General features: G+C 37.9%; 1 protein-coding gene and 1 pseudogene across 1 annotated transcript in view; one reads left to right on the top strand and one right to left on the bottom strand.

The window, feature by feature from the left end:
* The window catches only part of LOC139716450 (tudor domain-containing protein 1-like), a 40931-nt gene extending 28701 nt beyond the window's left edge, over nt 1–12230 (bottom strand). The window contains exon 1 of the mRNA XM_071627996.1: nt 12115–12230. Coding sequence (XP_071484097.1) covers nt 12115–12230 — 116 coding nt within the window. The remainder of the gene's footprint in view (nt 1–12114) is intronic.
* A 277-nt stretch (nt 12231–12507) lies between these two features.
* Nucleotides 12508–13218, top strand: LOC139716397 (uncharacterized; annotated as a pseudogene).
* The last annotated feature ends 12388 nt before the right edge of the window (nt 13219–25606 follow it).

Genomic DNA, 25606 nt, shown 5'->3' with positions numbered 1-25606 from the left:
GTACCATTATCATCAAAGCTAGTGGAAGCCATGGCCAGAAAATACCAGTTTTAGCCACCTTTGGTGACCTTTGACCTTGACTATTTGAAGCACTTTATCATATCCACCAATTTACACATGATTATTAAGGTTTATTTTATGATCTGAATGCTTCATCAAATTACATCATTTCTTATGTTTTTCATTATTTTGGAGGGCCATCAAAAAACTTTGATGATTTCGGTGGCCTGCGATATACATGTTTATAGTGTCGAGCCTTGCTGTACACTGTATGTGACATTTTAAGGTCAATAACATTACATCCTTTTAATGTAACATCATCATGTATTACAGATGGAAATAATATCAAGAGATACGTAGGCTTGTCAAAACAGGAGGTAACAGTTCCAGGAATGAACAACAGAAAATGATACGCAACAGTCACAAAACAATTTGTAGTACACTACAGCATTCAAAGCTAAAGAAGGTATCATCACACAACAGACAACTTCACCATAAATATGTAAACAAACACATTTCATGCAAAATCAAAGTCACTTCAGTAATTGTGCAAGCAAACTTAAATCCATACATCTTCAAAACATGTTTCTCAAATAAATTATGCCCACTTGTGGCTCACAGGTAATTTTCAAATAAGGTTTTGCTCAATTCTGTTCTTGTGTGTTAACATAACGAATGGGTTAACCTTTGAATGCAACTGAGGAGGCGAAGCATAGTTATGACTATGTTGCCATGGTAAGGACCAATGCCAGCCAACCAGTGATTGACAGGTCATGGATGTGTGACAGAGCTCTTCAATATGGAAAGTCATTTGCAAAATTTCAGTCTTAACAAGTCCTTGCTTTGAAGTGTGTGAGAAACACATTTCAGAAATAAGACAATAAATGAGTTCTTCGTAAACACTTTGACTCATCTCCTGATAATTTCACTAAGACCATGCCCTGATTGTTTATCATTATTATTATCAAATGCATTTTCACATGTGATCTCATTATATCAAGGTAATCTGATGATGAATCTCTTGATTACCATAAAGTTGCTAATCTATTTGTCTGGACAATACCTTGATCCACTGAAGGTGATTAGTTCTATTTTGAGCCAATTTATAGCACAAAGTGAGGGGAAGATTAAACACACACACACATTTCATTACCACTACGACGCTACATAGTGCTGGACACTAGTACAGCATGAGTGTTGAAGTCCCAGGGTGCACTGATTTATTCTGAGGCTGCTTGCCCTCAGCAAAATTTAGCAAAATTTAGCAAAATAAACATAGATGTATATGCATGGTAAAATTTGCATATATTAACATATTCATATTAAGAAAGAGAACCAAAGAGGTAAAAGAATTGAAGGTGGCCAACTAAAATGTAAGAGCTTATAAATTTACCTAAACTACCAATGAAAGGAAGTAAGAGAGAGCTAGCAACCTGCTGTGTGAATACATAACACAACTAGAAATGTCGCTATGGCGACTGGTATGCCTCCGCCATAATGCATGATTCTCCTAATAGGTCTATAGCACATGTGGACAATGTGTGATTACATTTTAACAAAATTGGCCAAATATTAAAATAACAAGTTTGTCACAAATGTGTTGAATGTTCACCTTCCTTGACCTAGGTTTAATTGGATAAATAGGAGAGCATGTATTTGGGGATTTCAGGACTTTAACTTCACTTTGACCCATTCAGAAGTTTATGCATTGAGTAATTTTCAAGGTATGGAGAAAAAGTGCAATTTCTGTATTGAACAGTAAATTGTTACCATTTTCATCTGGCCTTTGACCCTAACATTCGTAAGAAAATCACTGTCAGGCAGAACATGCATAAATAAGTTTCAAGATAACTTTCAGGAGAGTAACTTTCGAGATATGGAGGAAAAAGTTAGTTCAGCACTTTCACTTGACCTCTGACCTTTTGACCTTTGCGGCAAAAAAAAAAGAAGAAGAAACTACCAAGAGAATCTCTATTGGGTTATCCATGCATACACCAAAAAAAAAAAATTATAATAATACTGCTGGCATTACACAAATATGAGGGAAATAGTAAAATTTTGAAGTGTTGCCCTGGACCTTTGACCTCTGACCTTCGATTCCATGAACCCTAAATTCTCTAGATAATCACTGCCAGTCAGTCCATGAAGATACCTTGAACAATTTCCAAGGTACGGAGAAAAAAGTGAAATTTTTATATTTTTACTTGACCTTTTGACCTTTGACCTTTGACCTCATGATCCCAAACTTTCACCATAGAATCTTGATCGGGTAAAACATGTATACACTAAGTTTCAAGAAAATATCTTCACGCAATGCATAGATATGGTGGAAATAGTGAAATTTTACATATTTGACCTTTTGACCTTTGACCTTAAGGTGCACTCAAAAGTTGATAGGCACAACTTCACCCCCTAATACACATACATGCCAAGTTTCATTAGGATACCTCAAAAGGTTTTTATAGTTACGCTGTCCACAAAATTCATTACGGATGGACAGAAGGACAGACGGACGGACAACCCGAAAACATAATGCCTCCAGCACCACTTCGTGGCGGAGGCATAAAAATTTGAACACAAGAGATATGTGAAATTAATGCATACTGTAAACGTCAATACTTTCACAAGATTAATTTTTTTTTTTTTTGCACTGAGCAGCTCAAAAACATGTTCTTAGGTTCTTGAACTCATGCTATACAAATTGTCAACCCATTCAAAATGGGCAGATAGAATTGTGTATATTTTCACAGGTTTTAGAATTTGCGCTAGCCGAAAAAGGTGAAATATGCAGTTATCAATGTTATGTACTGCAAAAACTGAACAGCGTTTACAGTACATCAGAATAGGAAAGGAATGAAGGTGATGGGGGAAATAGCATAGACATTCAATAAGAAGTGGTGAAAACCTGTGAGGACCAATACAAACTGAACTAAATAGCAAACCTGAACAAAAAAGGAGTTTACCTTCAACTGAACGGTCTACATTACAATTCACCTTCAAGTCAGCCAGAAATATTTCTTTAATAACCAATCAATCACTGGCATACATGACAGTAAAAGAAGTAACTCAATAAATTACGTCAAATTTCATCATGCATGAAATAACAAACTGCAGGCTTTTAGTTCAGATTCAGGAATTGATCAACAAAGGGTAAAATCCTTCGACAATTTGTTACAGGGGAATTCCACACCAAGAAAAAGTTAGTTTGAAAAGAAAAGAGTGAAAATTAATTAGAACAGGGAAAATTTCATCAAAATTGTATACAAATCAGGGATGTCATGTATTCATGAAATTTTGCTAATTTATGCAACACTCCTTAAATAGTCCATATGAGAATGCGAATGAGTGAGCTGATGGTGTCATCGGCACACAATTTAACATGTAATTTGTTGTAATTAACTCGCAAAATTGTGAGGTGACGACATCATCAGCATATTCAGATCAATTTTTTGTGCATTGCTCTGCATAAAATTAGCAAAACTTCATAATCTCACAACTTCCCTCATCCTTATCATATTTTGATAAAGTTTTCACTGTCAGTGTCATGCTTACAAAATTTTACCCCCCCTTTCCAGGCGAGCTTTTGAACTAGCCCAGAATTCCCCTTTGATAACTGAAAACGATCACGAAAAACAACTGCAGAAGATGAACTGCACACTCAGCTGGTTCCAATCTTCAACATTCTTGTTGGTGGGTGGGCACAGCACACAGCCATACCTAGGAAAGTGTGAATATCTGGAGTACTGCATGTCATCCATTCAGTAGGCCAGGACGTGCACGTGCTCACTCTCGGCAAAACCAGTCTTGATTCTCACCTTTATCTTTCCATTCAAGATGCGAGACCCTCTTTATTCTCACTTTTTTCGCTATGATGATATAAATGATAAAATGGGGGAAATATTCTCACTGAGTGAAGTAAAATATGTACAACAGGGGTTGATGGATCAATTAGGAGTGAAAGGTAACACCGTATGTGCAGTCCTGTCAGCCAAATCCAAATAACCGACAGCTCAGTCAGAAGACTGTCACAGTACGGTCAGTAGGTCTACCCCATTGCATTGAATTGTTCGACCCATTACTTAAGCTTTTAAGTTGATCAGCAGAAATTTAATGTAGCTACATTGTACATTTACCACCAATGCATGGGAAAAATATCAGGATTTTTAATTTTTGGAGGGTTCGAGTAAAGCAATTTCCAGCTCATGCATCTTAGACCAAGGGTGTGTTTATGCTTCCATTTTGGGGCCAAAATCAGGCTTTTGAAACGTGATTAGTGCAAAACGCTGTTGCGTTCATGCTCTTCGATAGAAACTCTGATTCAAAACGCTGATCCAAAATGCACAAAAAGGTGCCTTTACGATCGGCGTTTCTGACTAATCACATTTGACAGGGAAGCATAAACACAACTCACATCACAAACGCGTTTAAATTACGTCATCTCCATCGCCTTTCCAGTTCACTTGAAAATGAGAGCGCCAGGCCAGCCGACCTTGTACTGTGCTTCGCAACACAATTTGCAATTGCTGACCCTCGAGCTCCCTGTTGGTACATTACTGTACTTACTGTACATGGTGACAGACATATTAATGCATGAAGAGCTCACAATATTATCAAACATTCCCATTTTGTCAACGATTTGTAGAAGAAATAAATAAAGTATTTCCCATCATTGTCTACAGTTCATGTACGTGTGTATTAGTAAAGCAATCGAAATTATGTAGACAGGCAACGAACATGAACAATGCACACACTCAGGCCAGAACTTCCAAAAAAAGCTCGCGCTCCAATTTGACCTGCCTCTGCTGAGGTCAGCGAAGCAATCACAAACTCTCTTTCCAAGACTCGAAGAAAGTGAGCATAAACAGTGCTCCCGTGAACGGCGTTTTGAATCAGCATTTTGAATAATCATTTCAAAACGCTGATTCTGCCTTTGCAAACTGAGCATAAACACACCCCAAGTCACACAGAGGTTGCTGTATTTTTTTTTTTAATCGCCATTCGTATCACCCAAATCCATGATTGATTAGATCAAGGTTTACCCAAGGGCCCTGGGAGTTGTACACTAATCCTACGGGTTTGTGGCATATATATGGTACTTTTAAACACTTTTGCACCCTTGGAAAATCTTAAACCCTCTCAGAAGAGTTAGAAGAAATCTAGGATCACTCATTGTACTATAAATATGACAAAAACAACTCACTCAACACAAAGGACACACATATCGCAGGGAATAATTTCCTGGTGCATTTTTACATCACTGCTCCACAAACCAACTTTTGTATAGTAGTCTTCTTCCATAGAAGTGTACAGGATACCATGTGAAATATTTTGTTCATCAGCTGAAATTGCTAATCAATTTTGAGTTTGAAAATTATTTCCTGTATCAGCTCATTTAGTGATTTGCATGGTCAAAAGCGAATAGTGGAAGTGAAGTCAGCGTGTCCCTCTTTGCACGAAGGTATGTATCCCGGTATGTCCCTGTTGGTGGCTGGTGTCCGACTTTGCGGCAGGGGAATGTTCCGGTCTGTGGCATGATCGAATGAGGCGATAGGAGGTACGCACAATAAGAGGCTAGGTTATAACAGCACTGCAGATTGCATGCGTGCGGTAAATGCATGTCTGATATGCCATCTGATGCAAACCTGAACATGCGCCCTCTATCATTTAGCCCTGTTTTTAGCAGCCTTCCCACAAAACTTTGTGAAATCGTTCATTTTAGGCCAACATATTTGCAGCAATCAGGGGCAGAGGGCCACTCTTCAAGTCACCATTTAATGTAAGCCACGCTCTGATTGGCCGAGGGACCAGTCCCAACTCGTGTTCATTACGATACTGACATTAGACTACTAGTTTAAGTACCAGTAGTTAGAAACTACAGATACAAGTTCCCCGCCTGGGCCGGGCTGCGGTCAGGCCAAAAAAAAAAAAAAAAATGAGGGTCGGTAGGTTGGGTTTTTTTTTTTTTTGGTTTCTTTTTAAATACCCTTTTTACCCATGGATGTAATTTTGTAACTTTGGCAGGGCATCTCGTAATACACTCATCCTTCTGGCATGAGTTCTAGTTCAACTTTGTACAGGATGTGGCGCAAGTTTACTGCACTAAAAACTCCAAGGGATTCACTCAAATTTATGTCTTGCCAGGGCCCGTAGGCGAGGCAGAAACACTGACAAACACTTAAAACGTTCATCTTTGGGTGCGTTTATCAAGTCTTTTTCTTGGCAGAAACAGATTTTCCAAACGGCTTTCAAGGATTTTTTACGAGTTGATAAACGCAAAGTTGTTTTGATAATGGGGTTCGGAAAGCCTTTTCGAAAGCCACAAATTTGTGCTTTCAGAAACAGGTCTCCAGAAACCTGTTTCTAGAACCCTTTGAAGCAAGATAAACGCAAAGCTGTTTTGAAACGGCTTTGTACTGCGGTTACAGTATTTAAGTCAAATCGCGCAATGCAGCTGCAAAGTGACAGGGCCAGTTTTCGTGTTCGCGATGAGTTGATAAACGCAACTATTTTGGAAGCCGTTTCTAATGGGCTTTTGAAACGGCTTTCGACAGGGCTTTGGAAAAAGCTTTTGAAAGCTGTTTCAAACAAGGGAAAGATAATAAATGCAGCCTTTGTTGAATTTTGCAAAAAGCTCCGAAGTACCTTCCAGTGAGATGCTGGCAACTGAACTCCAAACAGTTTTCTCACACCATGGCAGCTGATAACGGATACTGCAAAAGTAGCCATCTTGGTAGTCGGGCTGTGGCCGGTACGGTAGCTAGCTAGCGCACTACCTATGCACATGAGCCAAAAAGGTAGCTACATGTAGCATGCAATGCATGCTTTAAAACGCAGCCTGCGGCCCCGCGAGGCCTGAACACGATTACGACGGGTCGATGAGATGAAAAAAAAACATTTTTAGACTTTTTTTTTCATCCTTTCTTTAGCTTAAAATTGATAATTTTGGGTTTAAAACCATTCACAAATTTGCAGATGATGAAATTTGTGGGAAAAATAAACTTGTAAATTTCCGTTATTTTCGGTCGGTCGTGAAGGGCAAACAAACCATCTTTTTTTTTTTTTTTTGGCCTTAAGCCTAGAACAATATTATCCACGTTTGCAGTCATGCAGCTTGCAACAGGCTGTCTATCAATGAACAAAATAGCCCCTGCCACACACACACACACACATACACACACACAAAATGGTCAACTTGTCGTATGACATGACTTAGACAGAAAGATCCGTCTGTCCGGAGGACTCTTTTTATATTTTGCCATTGACGCTGTCCTAGTATACGGAGGGGATCCGTGAAGCCAGACGTAGTCTCCGCGGAACATTCCCCGACGGACAGATACAGACCGATCTTTCGGTCAAGACATGACTCAGCTGTACAAAGTGTGCCACACACAGCACAGGGTAATTATTTCACTCTTTCTCAATCCACTTTCCATCAGTCTGTACCAGGCATGAATATGATACTAGATAGACAACAACTAGATGACAGGCGGATGTGTGACACAGGCACGGTTCATACGTAATTCGCTGTAATTCATAAGTAATAAGCTGTCGAATACCATTGCACCTTGCCTGCGTAACATCTTCAGGAAGTCCTACAACTCAGGAGAAATCCCAGATGATTGGAGACATGCAAACATAGTGCCAGTCTTCAAGAAAGGAGATAGAGCTGACCCAAGCAACTACAGGCCCAAAACCACTATTTCGGCGCAATTGGTCAAAAATCGTGTCGCTTATGTTCCTACTCACCTAGAAGAGATAAAAAGCTCTTTCAAAATGCCCCTGTCATTTTATGTGATGCCAAGGGACATATAAACAAAAACTGAAATCATTTCGAAGGCAAAATTGTACCACTAAGCCGTTGGTGGAGGGTTAAGTTCGGCCAACAGGCTTAAAAGTGCATGTCGCCAACGATGATTTTTAATGTTTTCTCAACTTTGTGGGAAAATATGAGCATAAAGAGGAAGCTTACTCATGGTTTCAGAAAAGTGGCATAAGGTTCTATGAAAACCTAACACAACTTTTTAAACTAACCATTATTTATCAACAAAATAACTGATGGAAATGTGTCGCCAGATCCGCTGAAACATACGTTACCATCTTTGTACTGCCAACTTGGTTATGCTATTACAATGAGTACTACACAATTGTATTGTTTTTCTGACCAAAAGGGGTGTAAGTTTATGTTAAAAGATATTTCATCACTCAGCTTCAAAAGACATGCGACTGCTAATCTCGCAAATATAGATTTTAAAAAGGTAGATTTAAGAGAAGTAACATACGTTACCATCTTTGTAAAAAGTATGAAGGTGCATAGCTCTGAATGATTGTTCTAGAGTTGAGACTAATGGAGTAGATTGTCGTCATACCCATGGGTGGCAAAAGATTCATTATTATGTTGCTAACTTATACGATTCAATCCACAAGTGTAACATACGTGATGTAACTTACGTTACCACCAAATGACAGAAAGCTTAATTACACCATTAATTACCACCTAAATGTACATTTCTCGAATCTGTGCCGTCGATTTGAGGTCATGGGATAGCTCAGCAACTTCTTTCAATGACATCTTGAGCATTGGCAGCGCGCAAAATACCTTTACATTATGTGTTGAAAAACTGAGTAAGTATTTGCTTGTTGGAAATGTGTTGTTGTTTTTCATAGAATCATGCTTTACTTCTGTTTATTGTGTGTTTATTAAGTCAGTAGATTCCACCGTAAAAATCCAGTTATTACTTTGCTGTACAGGTTTATTCTTTTGAAATAAATCACTCAATTTATTACGTAACATATGTTTCAAATTTTGGTAACGTAAGTTTCAAGATGTTGTCATGTTGATAACAGACAATCCACAGAAAAGCCCATTTAATTTGAGACAATTTAATTGTTGCAGTTATGATGTTGATGAGTTTCTCCGTCAAAACATATCAAAGTCATTTACAGCTGTATGTTCTTGTTTGTTAGGAGGATGCAGTAAAAGGGGACATAATCATAGTATCTTTGAAAAAAATCGTTTGGTGGGCGTTGATGTTCAACTTGGCTTTAATGATGTCATATTCCAGGTATAAACAATGAATTTAACATTGTTTCAAGAAAATGCAATGAATACCTAATAAACTTAGGGATTACGCAGACCTCTACTTCAAAACTATTGGATCAGGTCCCTGCATTAATATAGTAACGTAAGTTTCTAGTTTGGGTAACGTAAGTTTCATCAATTCATGTCATTGAAAAAGGATATTTTAGAGAATGTGCGTGGATAAAAACAACATTTAATTGTTCTAGAACTATAGTTGAAGGAATTCCATGGTGAAATAAATCTTTTCAATTATATTTATCTTCGGTTATCATAAATCAATACGGTGACTTACTACTACCTGACAATTTTTAAAGGAGAAAATTAACTCAAATTTGTGTCGTTATATCGTTGATGATCTCAAAGTGAAGAAAAATGCACTTTGAATGAAGAAAAGGTAACAAAAATACATGTGCATTAAAGACATGTAATTTTAACTATTACTGAGTATACCATCATAGATCAGGCCTACATGATAATAATAATGCTAATAATGATTATAGTGATGTATGTTTCAGTATTACCGGATGTTTAAGACATCAACATTTCTTGTTCTTCCTTCTCGTTAAAGTTAATGCAGTTTCAATGGGAAGAGCAGTGCTGAGATTAAAACCCCATATATCACGTATATAGGGAACATATATAAGCTGCAATCAGATTGGCGAAAAATCATATATCTAAGCAAAGATTCAAGAAAAAAAAAAGACATGTACCCGTCGCGTAGTTGACAAAAAAAGAAGAAGCAAAGTCTCGCATCTTTTTTTTTTTAATTTACCCTATACCAGGGTAACTATAGGGGAGGGGGTTCGAGGTCCCCCGCCCCTTTGCCAGCAGTCAAAATATAAACAAAAGGAAATAAAAAGAAAAAATGAATCGCAGAATTCTCCTCCCCAGTTTGAAATAAACAAATAAAATAACATGAAATTGGGCTTGTACTGGCAGCATAGAATTAAGCTGAAGCCTTTCTTTATAATTTCTTCAATTTTCTTTTCTTTCTTTTTTTTTCTTGCTTGTCAGTCGATGAAACCCGGTAAAAGAAATGAAACAAAAGAAAAAAAATGGCACGGGAGCTTTTATTTTTCTCCCTGTCAGGTGATTAAAACTGGAAGTAGTCGACTTTTTCTAACTCTGACCCCATCCCCCACCCCATGAAAATCCTACTTACGGGCCTGCCTGTAATCATTATCAGTACCTTTGTTGTGCATGTATAGCAACTTGTCCTTTCACTTTTCTTTTGAAAGATTAAAAAAACATTTTTCCATGCAGGAGACAAAGATACGGCAAGAATTATTAATGCAAGACTTGTTATTCTTGTTATCCTTGTGGATTATACTGTCTTATAAATGCATACATATCAGGACAATCAAGTACATCATTTCACTAATGACAATTTCATTCATCCTACCCAGTATTGTGCTAATGCAACTATGTAATTTGACGTTATTTCATCGACCTAATTTGCCATAGTCAACATAGTAAAGTGGTCATTTATTCAATTAACAAAGAACATTTCTTGGTTCCTTCTGTCCCTATCTCTTGTTTACTGAGTTCAGAAATTTCAAATACAAGCAATACGGCGTTATTGTTCATTATGAAGCACTTTAATAGAGTAACCATCTCGTTTCTGCCGTTTCTTATTGTTTCATTCAAGTGCTAAAAATTTTGTGAATACTATTGTATTGCATCTGCTATTTTCAAACTGTTCCTGCATAGAATAACTGTTGCGACAGCAAAGTTATGGAGTCTGTAAAGTTATGGATTCGAAACATATCTTTCAACAGCATGAAGTGACAGCTGAAGATAAGTTACAAGACATCAATATGAAGATAACACGTTACAAGACGTCAAGCATACGAAAACTTCCATTATGATAAAATTGAAGTGAAACCTACGTTACCCACCACTCGTTTTATATTACACGTACATCATGACAATATTTTCGTCCGTGAAGGCACGTGAAAGCATGTTCCCAACTCTAATCATTTCAATGCCATAAATTCATAAGTATGAAGCCAATTGTCTTCAAAATATCAACAGTAACGGATTAATGTTCTACTCCAGAATTTATACGCGGACATGTTATAAAGTCTTGCAGTTTTACAACTATTTCAATTGTAATTTTTGAGAATTGTATCACCATGATATTGCGACATCTTGTTATAATATACGTTCACTTAGAGTTGACGAGAAATTAATGTAAGAATATATACCAAAACCAAAAAGAAAAAGTACCAAAATCAGTTGCACATGTAGTAGTATTACCTTTGTAACTTACGTTACATTAACGTGAAACATACGTTACGTGGAATCTGACGAATATATTTTTGCGCACATAGATTCACATGTTTCATCGATGATACTCAAGAATTGGCTGGCAATTTGGGACTGATAAATGTTGAAAATATTTTCTGAAGAAAGTCTGACATCAAATTATCGAGAAAACAAATGAACACTACATGAAATAAGATTTAACACAATAGGACATGCTGTGTTCAGTATAGCATACAGGTCATTTGCCATCCTTCCCATCTGCAGGCAGCATTTACAAACATGGCAGCCGATGGTATACTTCACATCTGACGCATAATTATCTCAATCATAGACTGTAGTCACCAATCTTAAAGCATTTGAAATAGAATGACATTGGTAATGTATGTTACATGATGAAATCTACGCCCTATGAAAGAAATTATCACACCACAAAAATAAAGCAAGATTGTGTGTTCATATTTTTGAACTACATGTACAAACTTGAATATTTGTGTCATGGATTGATATAAAAATGAAACCTATTCTAAAAACTTTAATTTTCGCGTTTTGCGATTGTCCAATTGTGCCGAAATAGTGGTTTTGGGCCTACAGGCCCATCTCCCTTACATGCATCTCCTGTAAGCTGATGGAGCACATCCTAGCAAGCAACATCATGGCGCATGGAAATCACCAAGACATCCTGTACCCACTCCAACATGGTTTCAGACAACAAAGATCATGTGAGCTACAGTTGTTGGGGTTGGTGAGTGACCTGATGAAAAGCCTACAAGAAGGAAAACAGACAGACATCCTGGTGCTGGACTTCAGCAAGGCTTTTGACAAGGTCGGCCACCAGCGCCTCCTTCAGAAGCTTGACTACTATGGAGTTAGAGGACTCAGCCATCGTTGGATTACCAGCTTTCTGAAGAACCAAAAACAACAGGTACTTCTCGATGGCTGTAGATCATCACATGTTGACGTAGACTCTGGAGTGCCGCAGGGGTCCGTACATAGGTCCGTGTCTCTTCCTGTACTTCATAAATGACCTGCCTGACCAACTTAGATCAAAGGTCCGATTGTTTGCTGACGATGCCATTGTCTACCTCACAATCCACTCGGATGCTGACACCAAACAGCTGCAACAAGATCTTGACATGCTCGGTGAATGGACAGACAAATGGATGATGGAGCTGAACATCAGTAAGTGTAAAGTGATATCAGTCTCTAGGAAGAGGAAACGGATAGTATATCAGTACAAACTCAACAACTCAATCCTGACCCCTGTGGAAGCCACAAAGTACCTCAGCGACACAATAACATCAGACTTAAACTGGAATAAGCATGTTGACAATGTCTGCCAAAAAGCTAATAACACCCTGGCCTTCCTGAGAAGAAATCTACACCTCCACTCACCGAAACTCAAAACCACAGCATACAGAACACTGGTCAGACCTCTAGTTGAATATGCCTCCTCTGTGTGGGATCCATCAACTGCAAGGAATATCAGCAAGATGGAGATGATCCAGCGGAGGGCAGCCAGATACACTCTAAACCGATATCGGAATACATCAAGTGTATCATCAATGCTGCAGAAGCTGGGATGGACATCACTACAACAGAGACGTGAACATCTGCGTCTTGTGATGTTCTACAAGATCCACACCCAGCTTGTACCATTCAACTGTGAGGCTTTCATCACCAAATCCACCAGACCATCCAGCAGAGGTGTGAACACCTAAGGCTACCACATCCCTCAATCCCGGACACAACAGCACCAAAACTTGTTCTTTCCTAGAACTGTTAGATCCTGGAATGCCCTCCCTGATGATGTTGTGACGGCCTCTTCAGTTAACGCCTTTCGTCTCCTGCTGACGGAAGGCAGCAACAGCTAGAATCGAGGCAGTTTTTACTTGCACCCTGTAAATTATTGGCACATGCACCTTACCCCTATGACACACACTATCACCAAGTTCTGCGAGAATCTTCAAGGTTGAAGGAAGCAGACTACTGACAAGAAGAAGTAATTATGGTATGAGTAAACACACGTCAACAATCAACATGTCCGTCACCTTGACACATCAACCTACGTTAGTGCAATACTGCAGTAGATATATGGCAGCATGTATGCACGCACGTGGCCGAGACAACGTGCTTTCCTAGGGCATTCAGACAGCAGACAGAGGTTGCATAGCCAGTCAACATTCGTTCGATTCACCAACAACACTCGTTTACACAAATCCAACAACAATCTGCAATCGTGCATACGCTTCAGTCGCTTACCACTGTGGGAGCAATGACGTAGATTAACCTTGACAATGATTCAATTCAGTAAATTAATTGTTTACCCGTGTTCCTACGTTGATAGGTACAACAGTGTCAGTGTAGGCAGCTGAATGATGTTGTTTACAAAAAGCTGCACATGCATGCATGCCTGCCTGCCCGCCGCGCCGCGCCGTGCCTGGGTATTGGGTGGGTGACGTCGAGTCGAGTCTGTCATGAAAGCATGGCATGAGCAGCACCGAGCTGCATGCAACATACATGTACATGCACTAGATAATACATGCAATGCATACACCTTGCAAATGTCGTAGTGCAGTGCGGCGCGTACGGCGGACGGACACGTGCTCCCCAAAATAAAAAGTGCATGCGTGCAAGCTCGGATTGCTCCCACATAAAAAAAAAGAATAATAAATGAAAATAAAAAAGAGTAGGGGGCCTGTGTGAAAATCTGTGGTTGCACTCTTTGAGTTATGAACTATTGGTGGAAAAGAGAAGCATGACGTTGGAAACCCGCCCGAACGCTCGCCAATACAGTCATTAATAATTATGCAATGTCCGTACAAATTATATGGGAATATACGTATGAATCAATGAATGAACGAATGAATGAATGAATGAATGAATGAAGGAATGAATGAATGAAGGAATGAAGGAATGAATGAATGAATGAATGATTTATTACCAAATTTAAGTTCAAGCAACAACACTTCTCACAAAAATGAGACCCATTATAGGAAACGGGATTCGGGGAAAGCTCATTGGTTTATATTACCGGTATTATCTCCTACTAGGGAGGTGAGACGAAACACCTTCCTGCTCCTACTGCTCAACAGCATCCATATCAAAATCAGCCTTTGTGGTCAGACATGCCCATCGCATAACTCAAGATTCTTACACGACATATACTTGTAACTGTGATTTTATTTTATTTTCGTCGAGACCTAAATTCAGGTTTCTGGGATATTCGGGTGAGGTAATGAGTGGATCACTATTTTCCATAATCGAATTCATTTTCCTCTCGCCCACGAAGTTATACAGTATTCCTCCTAATTATTGTACATAATTTGTTCTATAATTTGTCTCGTATATTACATGAATCTTTTGCAAACGTTTGAACAATATTATTTCATGACATGTATACTTTGTAGGGCTCACACCTGTAAATAAAATGGACTGTCCCAGACCCCTTCACAAATACGTACCAAAGATACCAAAATAAATGAAGAAAAAAATTAATTACAAATCAATGATGTAGTTTGGCAAAAAACTGAATAGCTGTAGATATTGAGTATGAATTCCTCTACAAACTGCATTTTGGTTGGAAGATGAAAGCTTTTCTGATGGAATTTGAGGGGACTATAATTCATTGGGTAAGTGTACGGAAAATAGGTGATTTTTTGAGTGACAAGAACTCGTAGTCTGGCTTTGCGGACCCCTGGACAGAATTAGAGCAGAACAACCCACCCTGGCAATCTGATGGATGAAAGGTAATATCTCACTTATTCAGGTTAGTGAAGATGAAACACCTCATTTCTCCCAGCTATTTTACAGAATTTTTTGAAATTTGAATTTTAACACACGTCTCTATGGGGAATTATTTACCCGTGTGAGCCCTGTACTATGTTTTTGACTTTTTGTTGATTGGAAATAAACTATGATTGATCGATTGATTGATTGATTGATTGATTGATTGATTGATTGATTGATTGATTGATAGATTGAACCTCTTATGAGACATGAAAGATATCACGGTAGTTCCAAAGGGAATTCAACGATCATTTGATGAAAATTGGTTTTGAAATGGTTGAGATACCCAAAACAGAGTAATCCTTGTAAAAGATGCAGGCCCGTAGCCAGGGGGGGGGGGGGGGGTGCGTCGGGTGCGTACGCACCCCCCCCCCCCAAAAAAAAAAAAAATCTGAAAGGTCCACTTTTTCATAATAACGGTTTTTAGCAATTGTCAAGATAACAATCCAAATAAATATAAAGACACATTATATGCTACGTAAATGTGGAAGAGTACGTTTAACAATGTTAAAAATAATTGTACGAAACCCTTTTGTTGTATGAACCATCGGATCGTCCCCATGCACACAAACACAAATGTTATGTATCAATTTGTGCGAGCTATTATTATATTGGCACTGCATGCCATGGCCCTTGGCGCGTGTGACCGGTGTTTTTTTTTTTCCACTGGCCGCCCGAGTACGTGCGATTCGTGGATGACATTGAGGTTGACACTTGCATTTTTTCACAGGAACAGAGGTAAGTGGATGAAAATCTAATAGCCTCAAGTTTACATATATGATAAAAATTAAAGAAATTCCCTCGAAATTACTATATAAGAAAACCTGAGACATTTTATATCTACGTCTCACAAAGATATAGTACATGTATATGTAAGTACATGTTGGCATGATAATGCCTGGGGATAGTTTATTATGTCAACTATTTTCCATTATGAATGCATGCTTCAATCAAATTGTGAAAAGGTGGTCATGAATTAGCATTTCTTACGAACGATCAGGAGAGACAAAACAAAATGAAAGGCCTGTCTTAAAAACAAGACGTATTAGTACAAACGATTTCTTGAGCCTGCACAGTTTCAGGCTCTGTTCTGGATACGGCGGTAGAAACTCATTCTTTTTTGTTGTTTATTTTATCATTATTTACTAATCTCTTTTCTAACTTACAGGTAGCGGATTTCTTTGCAGGCCAAATTCGGAAATGTACTGTTGATTATTACTTATACATTTTCTCATGTTGTGATAGTTCTATTTGTTCTCATTTTAAAGTGAGCCAAAACCTAGGAACATTCTCACTTATAATTTCCAAAGAGTATTATGCAGGCACGCAAACTCATTTTAGTTGTATTTCATTTAAATGTAATGGGTAAGAGGGTATGAGAGAGAATGGAAAGTGCTGAGCTATGAAGTAAAATGTTAAAGTAAAAAGTTTGTCAGATAGTATTACAAAAGAAACTCATTCTTTTTTGTTTGTTTATTTTATCATTATTTACTTATCTCTCTTCTAACTTAAAGGTAGTGGATCTCTTTGCAGCCCAAATTCGTGCCTATATAGAGACAGCTAGTAACCAAATATGCTACTATAATTTAATAAATAAGAAATAACCATTCCAGTATGTATCTTAGTGTGCACAGTAAGACAGATCAAATCAAATAGGAAAACATCTGAGCACTAAGCCTGAGGTCTGAATTTGCACTCAACTTCTTCCAATGGCTAACGGATGTTTAATTTTTGAATTTCACTGACCTCCAAATTTCACAGAGAAAACCTTCTTAGCATGATGGTTAATATGACATTTGACTGATATTGGAGATGTTTGCGAATCGGATCTACTACCTTTAATATCATTAAATCTAAAATGATTATTTGAAAGTTCGGAAATGCTGGAAATATCCTACCACAAGGAGGCAAAATATAAATGGTTCACATTTACAATTCATTTTGTTTTAAATATTTTCTTATTTATTTTCGTTTTTGAAAAACTCGCATACCAACGGCTGATATACTGTATAGTAAAGTGAATGTTTCATCTTCCAAACAGCATCCAATGGGATGGAAAACTCCAACTGAAAGGTGGACACTGTGACCATACTCGCTAAAGAAAACGCGTAATAGGGGTCGTTTTTTCTCACGGATTAGATGGAAAGTGTGATGTACGAGCGTATATAATCAAAGGGTATCAAAAAGGCCGAAATTTGGGAAAATGGTATATTGTTCAATCATGATGAAGTACTTCTTTAGGGTGCAGGAAACATTTTAGGAATACTTGTTTTTAAGGCCCGAAAAAATCATATAAACTTTACTCGTTTAGGGGCCATTTTGAAAGTCCATGTATGAGCATGGTGTCCATCTTTTAATTGTCACTACCCCTCCCGGGACAGTATCAAAGGACCGTTTTGTTAATTAACGCAATCCCCCCTTCCTTTAAAAATCCTGGCTTCAGGCCTGCTAACGCGGGTATACAATAGAAAAAATAAAAGTTAACACAACACCAGGAAAATCACTATTCTCAATTTTGCGGCGCGCTACGCGCGCAGAGTCTCGAACACAATTAAACTTTGCAACTTCCTGGCAAAATGAGTTTTTACTATTTCCTAGATGAAATACCGTAACGCGATCGCATGCAACAGACAAAAATACAAATTTCCTCGAGACTTTAAAACGTCATTACAACGGTCAAAATTCACAATTTGCGGCGCGCTTCGCGCGCAAATTCTTATACAACTTTTGTAGTTCGGTCGTCCAAAGAATATATATATATATATATATATATATATATATATATAATTGTGTTTGTGTGTGTGTGTGTGTGTGTGTGTGTGTGTGTGTCATCATTGATATTGGTACCGAAGGTCCGTTTTTTTTAGTGACCACACCCCCCCCCCCCCCCCCTTGAAAAATCCTGGCTACGGGCCTGAGATGAGACCCACCTTTATACGATCGCTTTATTTTACTTGTGTTTTTGGATGCTTCAGCCATTCCCAAACCGATTTTCATCAAAACACTTTGAATTTGTCTTATATGGAATGGTTTGCCGTGTACCATTTCATAAGTGGTTTCTTGGTTTCTCCAAGTTAAAATCTCAGTCCTCGCCTCCACCACTATGGCTACTCACGTATGGACAAGAACCTTTTTGATTATCAAGGTATATAAGACCTAATCTTGTTCATGGCGCCATGCAGACAAGGTCCCCTCATGCCCGGTGGTTCGATCTATACCATGATTGTTTTAAAGTTTTGATGATTTAGCTCTGCAATTAAGGAAGATACAATATTTTGATCGAGTTATAAATGTAAAGAAGAGGTACACGATGTATTAAAGGTGTACGAGCGATATACTAGTAGTTTTCTCTCCAGATGGAATTTGAATTTGAGAAGGAAAAAGGTGTAGAATCAGATAATGATATTAGTAAAAAAAAATGATTATCAGTATATTGTTAACCCTTTATTAATAATGATGAAAATAATAAGAATGATAGTAATTACATAATATACATAGCCATTTATTCATCATCCTCATTATAATTGGTAGGGTCTTTATGATATTTTATGCTTATTGGAATCAATATATATAAGGCACGGTATCTTATTTTGATCAGAAAATGGAGAAAAAACACGGCGATTAGCGGTCAACACACAAAATGCCTATAGAATTACTTACGTACAGTTATCAGATCAAGTACACTTAAAATGATAGGGAAAAGTATTACTTATATAGGGCTTATGCTCTATCGGGATGGGGCCTGAAAACCACCTTGGTTTTAAGACGGTTTTGTTATATCCGACCTCTTTGTTATGAAGTTCCATTACTGAGCTTTTGCCAAGCATTCAAATCATTGGCATTTATTTTAAAAAATGATTTTAATTTGTCGTTTATTTGACTTCGACTTTGTTTTCATAATAATTATTTTATGTTTGATTTGCGTGACTTGAGTGAGGACATGATGTTGTACCACTTGAAGTGCTCTTTTAAGTTAGGCTAAGGGGTCTCAGAATTGGGTGGGGGAACTGCAGCACGCCCCCCCCCCCCAAATCAGGCACCCCCTGCCCCATGCACTTAGAGAGAGAGAGAGAGGGAGGTGAGAGAGAGAAAAAATGAATTGAATATTGTAGTTTGTTGACTGATATACAGTAATTTTAGTTTAGAATAAAAAAAAGACTGTCGACGGAAAAAAAAAACACCTTTACACACAGAGAGAGAGACGCGAAAACTCATCACTTTCCAAAGATTCAATCATCCTAGCATTTCATTGATTTTTTTTTTGTGTGTGTCTGTCTGTTATGTGTGTGTGTGTGTGTGTGTGTGTGTGTGCCTTAAGAGACCTACACTTTCACCAACCTTGGCACTGACACCCCCTGCCCCTTCCCCTCCCCCCCCCCAAAAAAAAAAAAATAAAAATGACAGAAATGAATACGCAGATCTTTTTTTTTAATAAAACACAATTACGAATTAATGAATACGCAGATTTTTGAATAAAACACAATTAAACATTCCTTGGTCCGTGACAAACGCCTTCAAGGGAGTGATAATTGCTCCATCCCGCAGGGTAAAGTGAAAAGTAATGATACATTATTAGGTCAAACTTTAAAAAGAGAAAGAAATTTTTAAAAAATAAAAATAAATAGCCGATGAAGTCACATACTCAAGTTTTCGAGGAACATTGGTATCAGAACAGAAATATCAGATAAACGACCGCTGTAGAAATAAAACATCTTTGGCCGAGGTAAGGAATTTTTTCATGTTGTTGCAATATGAAGTGAACAACTTCTCAAAAGTACAATTTGTAGCTGAATCTACTCGCCACACTGATGAAGTTTGGCTTGCACATACAGAGCCGTAGATGCTGGCGGTGGGCTTCACACAGAGCCAAAGGGTACTGTTCTCAAGCGGTTTCTCGACTTCTATGTTATTAGTACGCCCTCTATTGACTAATAAGATGTAGGGATATGTACTGTATGTAGACCTTGCGTAGCTTCTTCCAGCGGTAAAGGGTGAAGTATTTTGTCCTTATTATACAAGGCCGGGCACCTTCGAATGTGCTGCAGATAAATGGCACTATATAAATGTTTTTCATTATCATTATCATAAATGGCCGATGAGGCACAAAAAAGTACTGAAGGACACATGTATGAGCTGTAATAGCAAAGAAAAAAGGGTGAAAAGGAAATCGTCGAAAGAAGAATTAACGAGAAGGATAACAGGGTAAAGAAGTATACGAGCATATTTACCTAACGTCAGGTTCGTCACGGACTTAAGTTCTGAAAACGGGCGCAAAGAGACTACGAAAGCGAAAGCAAAAATATTTTTCTTTGCCTTTGAGACAAGAAGTAAAGCAAACGTACACTCCATAATAGGTCTAAACATTATTATCACACGTAGGGTAGAGGATAATGATAAGATAACATAATGCATTCTATCAGGCAACGTAATATAATTTTGTTTCAAAAGTAAACTAACATAGAGATAAAGAACTTTTGATAAAATATCTTCAGAAAGATAATTCCAAAATGAGTGGGTCCGGTAAATGCAATTTTCTGGGATAATTCTATAGTCTTTTAAAAAGACTAGCGCAAGTACTGAGTATTACACGTGGAAGGTGAAATTCATATTTTTGTCTCGTGGAGTCTGATAAGTATGGGTTGCATGGTTTTTTATTTGAACATATTCGCAGATAATGTCTGGCAAGTTGTTGGTAGATGATACATAAATATGACGAAGATATTAACAACAAAATGAAAAAAAAATGCGTTGCTTATGCAATTAGGCCTATAGAGACATTTTGTTAGCTTGAATCCCTATTAGAGCTATAAAGGGCTTTTGTGACAAGGAAAATGTTGGAATTTCTGCAATCATAAAAGGGGGGGGGGGCATGACGTTTGACAAACTTTTGAGGTAGATCAAGCAAAGAATCAATAAAAGCGGACCCAGGAGAGATCATTGAGGAACCCATAAGATCATGATTTTCCTGCTATGAACACAGACCTAATTCAAGTTTCTATGATTATGAACAGATGATTACGACATAATTTCAGCAAAGAAGCTTTGCAACAATAAAAGGTCCTGTTAACCTTTGGGAGCAATGATTTAAAAAAATCAAGATATTACATATAACGCATCCATATGTGTATAGGTCTGTTGTATCACAAAACATCCTGGAATATAAAATGTTCACAATAAAATCTAAAATATAAGGAGATATCAGTATTTTTTTCAATAAACCATATCTGAAGACGGTTTAGTCTGGAAACATTTTTTATTATAACTATTGTTCGCTTTTTGTCTAATCAACAATACTTAACATTGGTTATACAGATTCAAATTTTACAGTGCTTGTTTCTATCCCTAACTCACATTTAAGAACTATTTTTTTAAAGCACTAATGCTGAGTTTTTGTTTCATCTGCAAATGGTAAATTATACCTTTAAATGTCTACCCCTCTGACTGAATCAGTACGTATAACAATTTAAGGTCCATGGTACATTCTTTACATTGGTTATTGCGAACATGCAATGTTTGATAACCGGTTGCACACTCAATGTTATAGCATTCTCTCTATATCACCCGTGGGAACCTCAGACACTAAAACGACCTTGCGCAACTGTATGTGCATGATACTCTAGACAGCTATTGATTGCACTTCACGTGAATGATACAATAGTCATTATTTGTTTTGTACATGGAAGACATACCGAATACATCTCAAATAACAGATATTATACGACAACTGTATGCTGATAACGATAAGGTCGGATGATTTCACGTAATAATCTCCTTGTATCATATTCAGCCACTCCATTAATGTCTCACGCGATCTTTACACTCCGATGACTGTGAGTCTTCTCATAATAGAAATAATATGTGGAGTCGTGAACTAACAAAGCGACTGACTTCGTAGCACTATGTTAGCCCACTGGCGTAGCCGGGGGGGGGGGGCGATGGGGGCGGTGCCCCCCCCCCCCCCTAAGATTTGGACCGGGGATTTGCGAGGCGGAAAAAAAATGCGAGTACAGAATACTGTATGCATGCACATGAAGCGGGTCTCCTTTTCAACCTTTCATCAATATGATCATATTTTTTTTTTAATATTTCACTCGAAGTGTGCACCAGATCGCTGAATTTCAATTCAAAATATGCAAAATCTCTCGTGCTTGGGAGGGGGTATTCCCCTCCCAAACCCTCCCCTTCTGTGCCTCTTTCCCTAGCCTTAGTACACTTTTTAGATTTACAAAAAAATTATGAATAATAATCTATTCTGAGTGCACAAGACTTATTACATTCCGAAAACTCAAAGTTTCCTCATGTAAAAGGGGAATGTCCCCTTTTAATCGACCCTTTCCTCCCTCAGTTCCCCCCCCCCATCAGTTTTTTTTTAATGATTTCCCAAATATTCCATCAAATATGCGTATACAAGATATCTCAATTTCAAAAGCTCCATCGTACGGGAAGGGTGGAGACAACACTCGCCCATACACGCCTTCTCCCTGCTCACCCGCCCCTCCCTCCCCCCCCCCCCCCTCAGCATAGAAGTAGACTATGTCTACGCTTTGAACATAAACAGTTTTCCAAATGACACAAAATGTGTGCACCAAAACGTTTAACTGCAATCAGAAAATTATACAGAATCTCCTTCCACAGACTTGCTACACTTCTCTTCTGATTGAAAAATTTCCAGATATTCCAACAAAAGTTTGCGCCAGATTGTTGAATTTCAGTTCAAAAAGCTTAAAACTGGAAAAAAAAAAAGGCTCCCTTGAATATGGGAGAGGTATCTTGCCACCCTTCCATTGCTTGTTACCCACTTTAGACTTAATATATTTTTGGGAATGACAATTTCCGAATTTTCCACAAAAAGTGTACTCCAGATCGCTTTATTTCAATTCTTATAAACAACGCAAAACTCCGCCAAACGGGAGGGGGAATCCCCTTCCTCTATGCTCTTCCTCACATAGACTTTGTACATACACACAGATGATGCACATTCGGAATAAGAGCTACATTCCGTGATTTTAACACTTCGATGAAAAAGTATATATTTCACCAAAAGTTTTCACCAGATCGCTGAATTTAAGGTCTGAAAATGCAAAATCACCTTCGTGCGATGTGGGAGGGGAAATGCCCCTATCTACACCCTCGTGTGCATGCTTTTTCTGTTTGATTGCTGAACAGACAGCGTTCATGATATTCAGTGTAAGAATTCATACAAGACGTTTATTTAAATAATACCATTTTATAGCGACAATGTTCAATAATAATCGACATGAAAATTAAGAGGGACTGTTTCAAGTCGATGAAACACGCCAAAACAAGCAAAAACATGCATCAAATTGAACCATTTGCAACATCAAAGTGCAACTAGAGATTGTAATTTGTCATCACTGACAAATTAAGGTGATCCGATTTTTTTAATCAATGATTCGAGTCCTGATCGCAATAGGCATGACCATACAAGTTTCATCTGCGTTTAGAGACATTGGCCGTGTGATGTTTGGATTCTCATTTAGAAAAGGGAGTCATATCTGCCATCTTTGGTACCAAATTCTGTATACACTGAATAACGAAGATACAGCAACGAATACATATGACCTTTGACCCACCTTTACACTCCCAAGATGGCATCTGAGGAAAAAGTAGTTTCAAGTCGATGAAACACGCCAAAACAAGCAAAAACATGCATCAAATTGCACCATTTGCAACATCAAAGTGCAAAAAGTGCCAAAAAAAAGCAACCCCTCCCACACCATTCCCCCCCCCCCCCAAGATCAAATCCTGGCTACCCCGTTGTGTTAACCATCAACCTCTGAGAGGATCCGAGGTAAGGAGGTAATATTCAAGATCAGTCGATAAATCCAATCTAAAGTAATGTTTACCTATCGATAAAGTTAAAGGGAAATGAATTGATCATTCCATATGATTTCTCTGTCTTTTTTTTTCTTTCTTTCTTTGGAAAAAGCAGGCATTGCACATTCCTCCCACACAGTCTTGTTAGTGATATGTTCAGGGTAATATTGTTCTCCTTGCCTTCTGAAAGAGGTAAACCAAGTGCACTTTCATTATGCTGGAAGAATGACAAGGTATTGAATTATTTTTTCCAATTTGTTTATATCGTTCCATTGTGACGTTACGAATTGTGGAGGTCATCTTATCCTGACGAAACTTTAAAAAAGAAATCATAACTTTGAAATATCTGATATTCCTGAAGCTTCATTAATGCAGGATCAAATCCAGGAATTCCTCAAAGGGGGGGGGGGGGGGAGGGAGCGGAAAAAAAATATTTCTGGTGCAACTTACGGGTTTTATTTCACTTTTTTTTAATTTCTTTTGTTTTAACGAAAAAAATATATATAAAGGGGGCGCGCTCCCTCGCTATATCCGCCACTGGATTATGTTCTATAACACGTATAATCCACATTACATTAAAGGGACCATTATATTAAAGGGATCGTATAGTTTTGGTTGAGACCTAATTTCAGGTTTCCAACATTTTTGGGAGAGACAATGAGAAACCTATTATGAAATATGAAAGAGCACATGAGGAATTCAACGTTTATTTGATGAAAATTGGTTTTGATATGGCTGAGATATCCCAAACAGAGCGATTCTAATAAGGTGTGGGACCCACCTTTTGTTACGATCACTTTGTTTTACTTTGTTTTTGGATGATTCAGTCATTCCAAACCCGATTTGCATCAAATAAACTTTGAATTCCTCTTAAAATGGTATGCTCTGTACTATTTCATAAGTGTTTCCTTGGTACCTCGCAAAATATCAAAAGCCTAGAATTCTCATCTCCACCAATACTGTACCATCCCTTTAAGGGTTCCAGCCCCCTTTAAAATCGATTCAACTTTATTGAAAATAGTTTTATTAGAACAGGGAGATCTAATCTCATCTTGATTAAGACATTAAAATGGGAACATTAAAGAGGCTACAGCTTCAAAGTTTTCATATTCCCAGAAGTGACAATAATAACCGTTACATGATGGAAAATGAGGAGGTGCAACATTTCACGTCGATGAAAATTAGTCAGCAATATACCTAATGCTTGGCTTTGAACAAGTCCAACTACTTCAACTACACCACCATACACACTTATAAACATAAAACCATTAAAAGAATGAGTCCTCGCTCTTTGTGGTCATTGCATATCTTGGATATCCAATTCCTATGTCATGATTGTACTCCCCGAGTGGTTTGTCAATATTAGTTAAAGTCCTATATAATAGGTCTAGTTTTTGCAAATACCAAAGAAATCTGAAATTTTCTAAAGAAAAGGAGAATGACGAACTTGACCTTCAAGCTGCTGTGGTATTTTTTTTTTTTTTTTGGTGTGTATGATATGCGTGTTTTTCCTCCTCTCTCTTTCGAGGGGGGGGGTGGGGATGGGGGAGGGGGAGCTTTTTTCCAGTGCCAGGTAAAATGTCAGAGGTAAAAATGTCAGAGGTAACAATGTCAGAGGTAATAATGTCATTTTTA

This window comes from Diadema antillarum, unplaced genomic scaffold (genome assembly GCF_040938485.1).
Source record: "Diadema antillarum isolate AM-2024a unplaced genomic scaffold, OU_Dant_1.0 scf00000065, whole genome shotgun sequence".
NCBI classification, from domain to species: domain Eukaryota; kingdom Metazoa; phylum Echinodermata; class Echinoidea; order Diadematoida; family Diadematidae; genus Diadema; species Diadema antillarum.
Note: the sequence above shows the minus strand (reverse complement) of the source record. Positions and strands in the feature narration are given on the sequence as shown.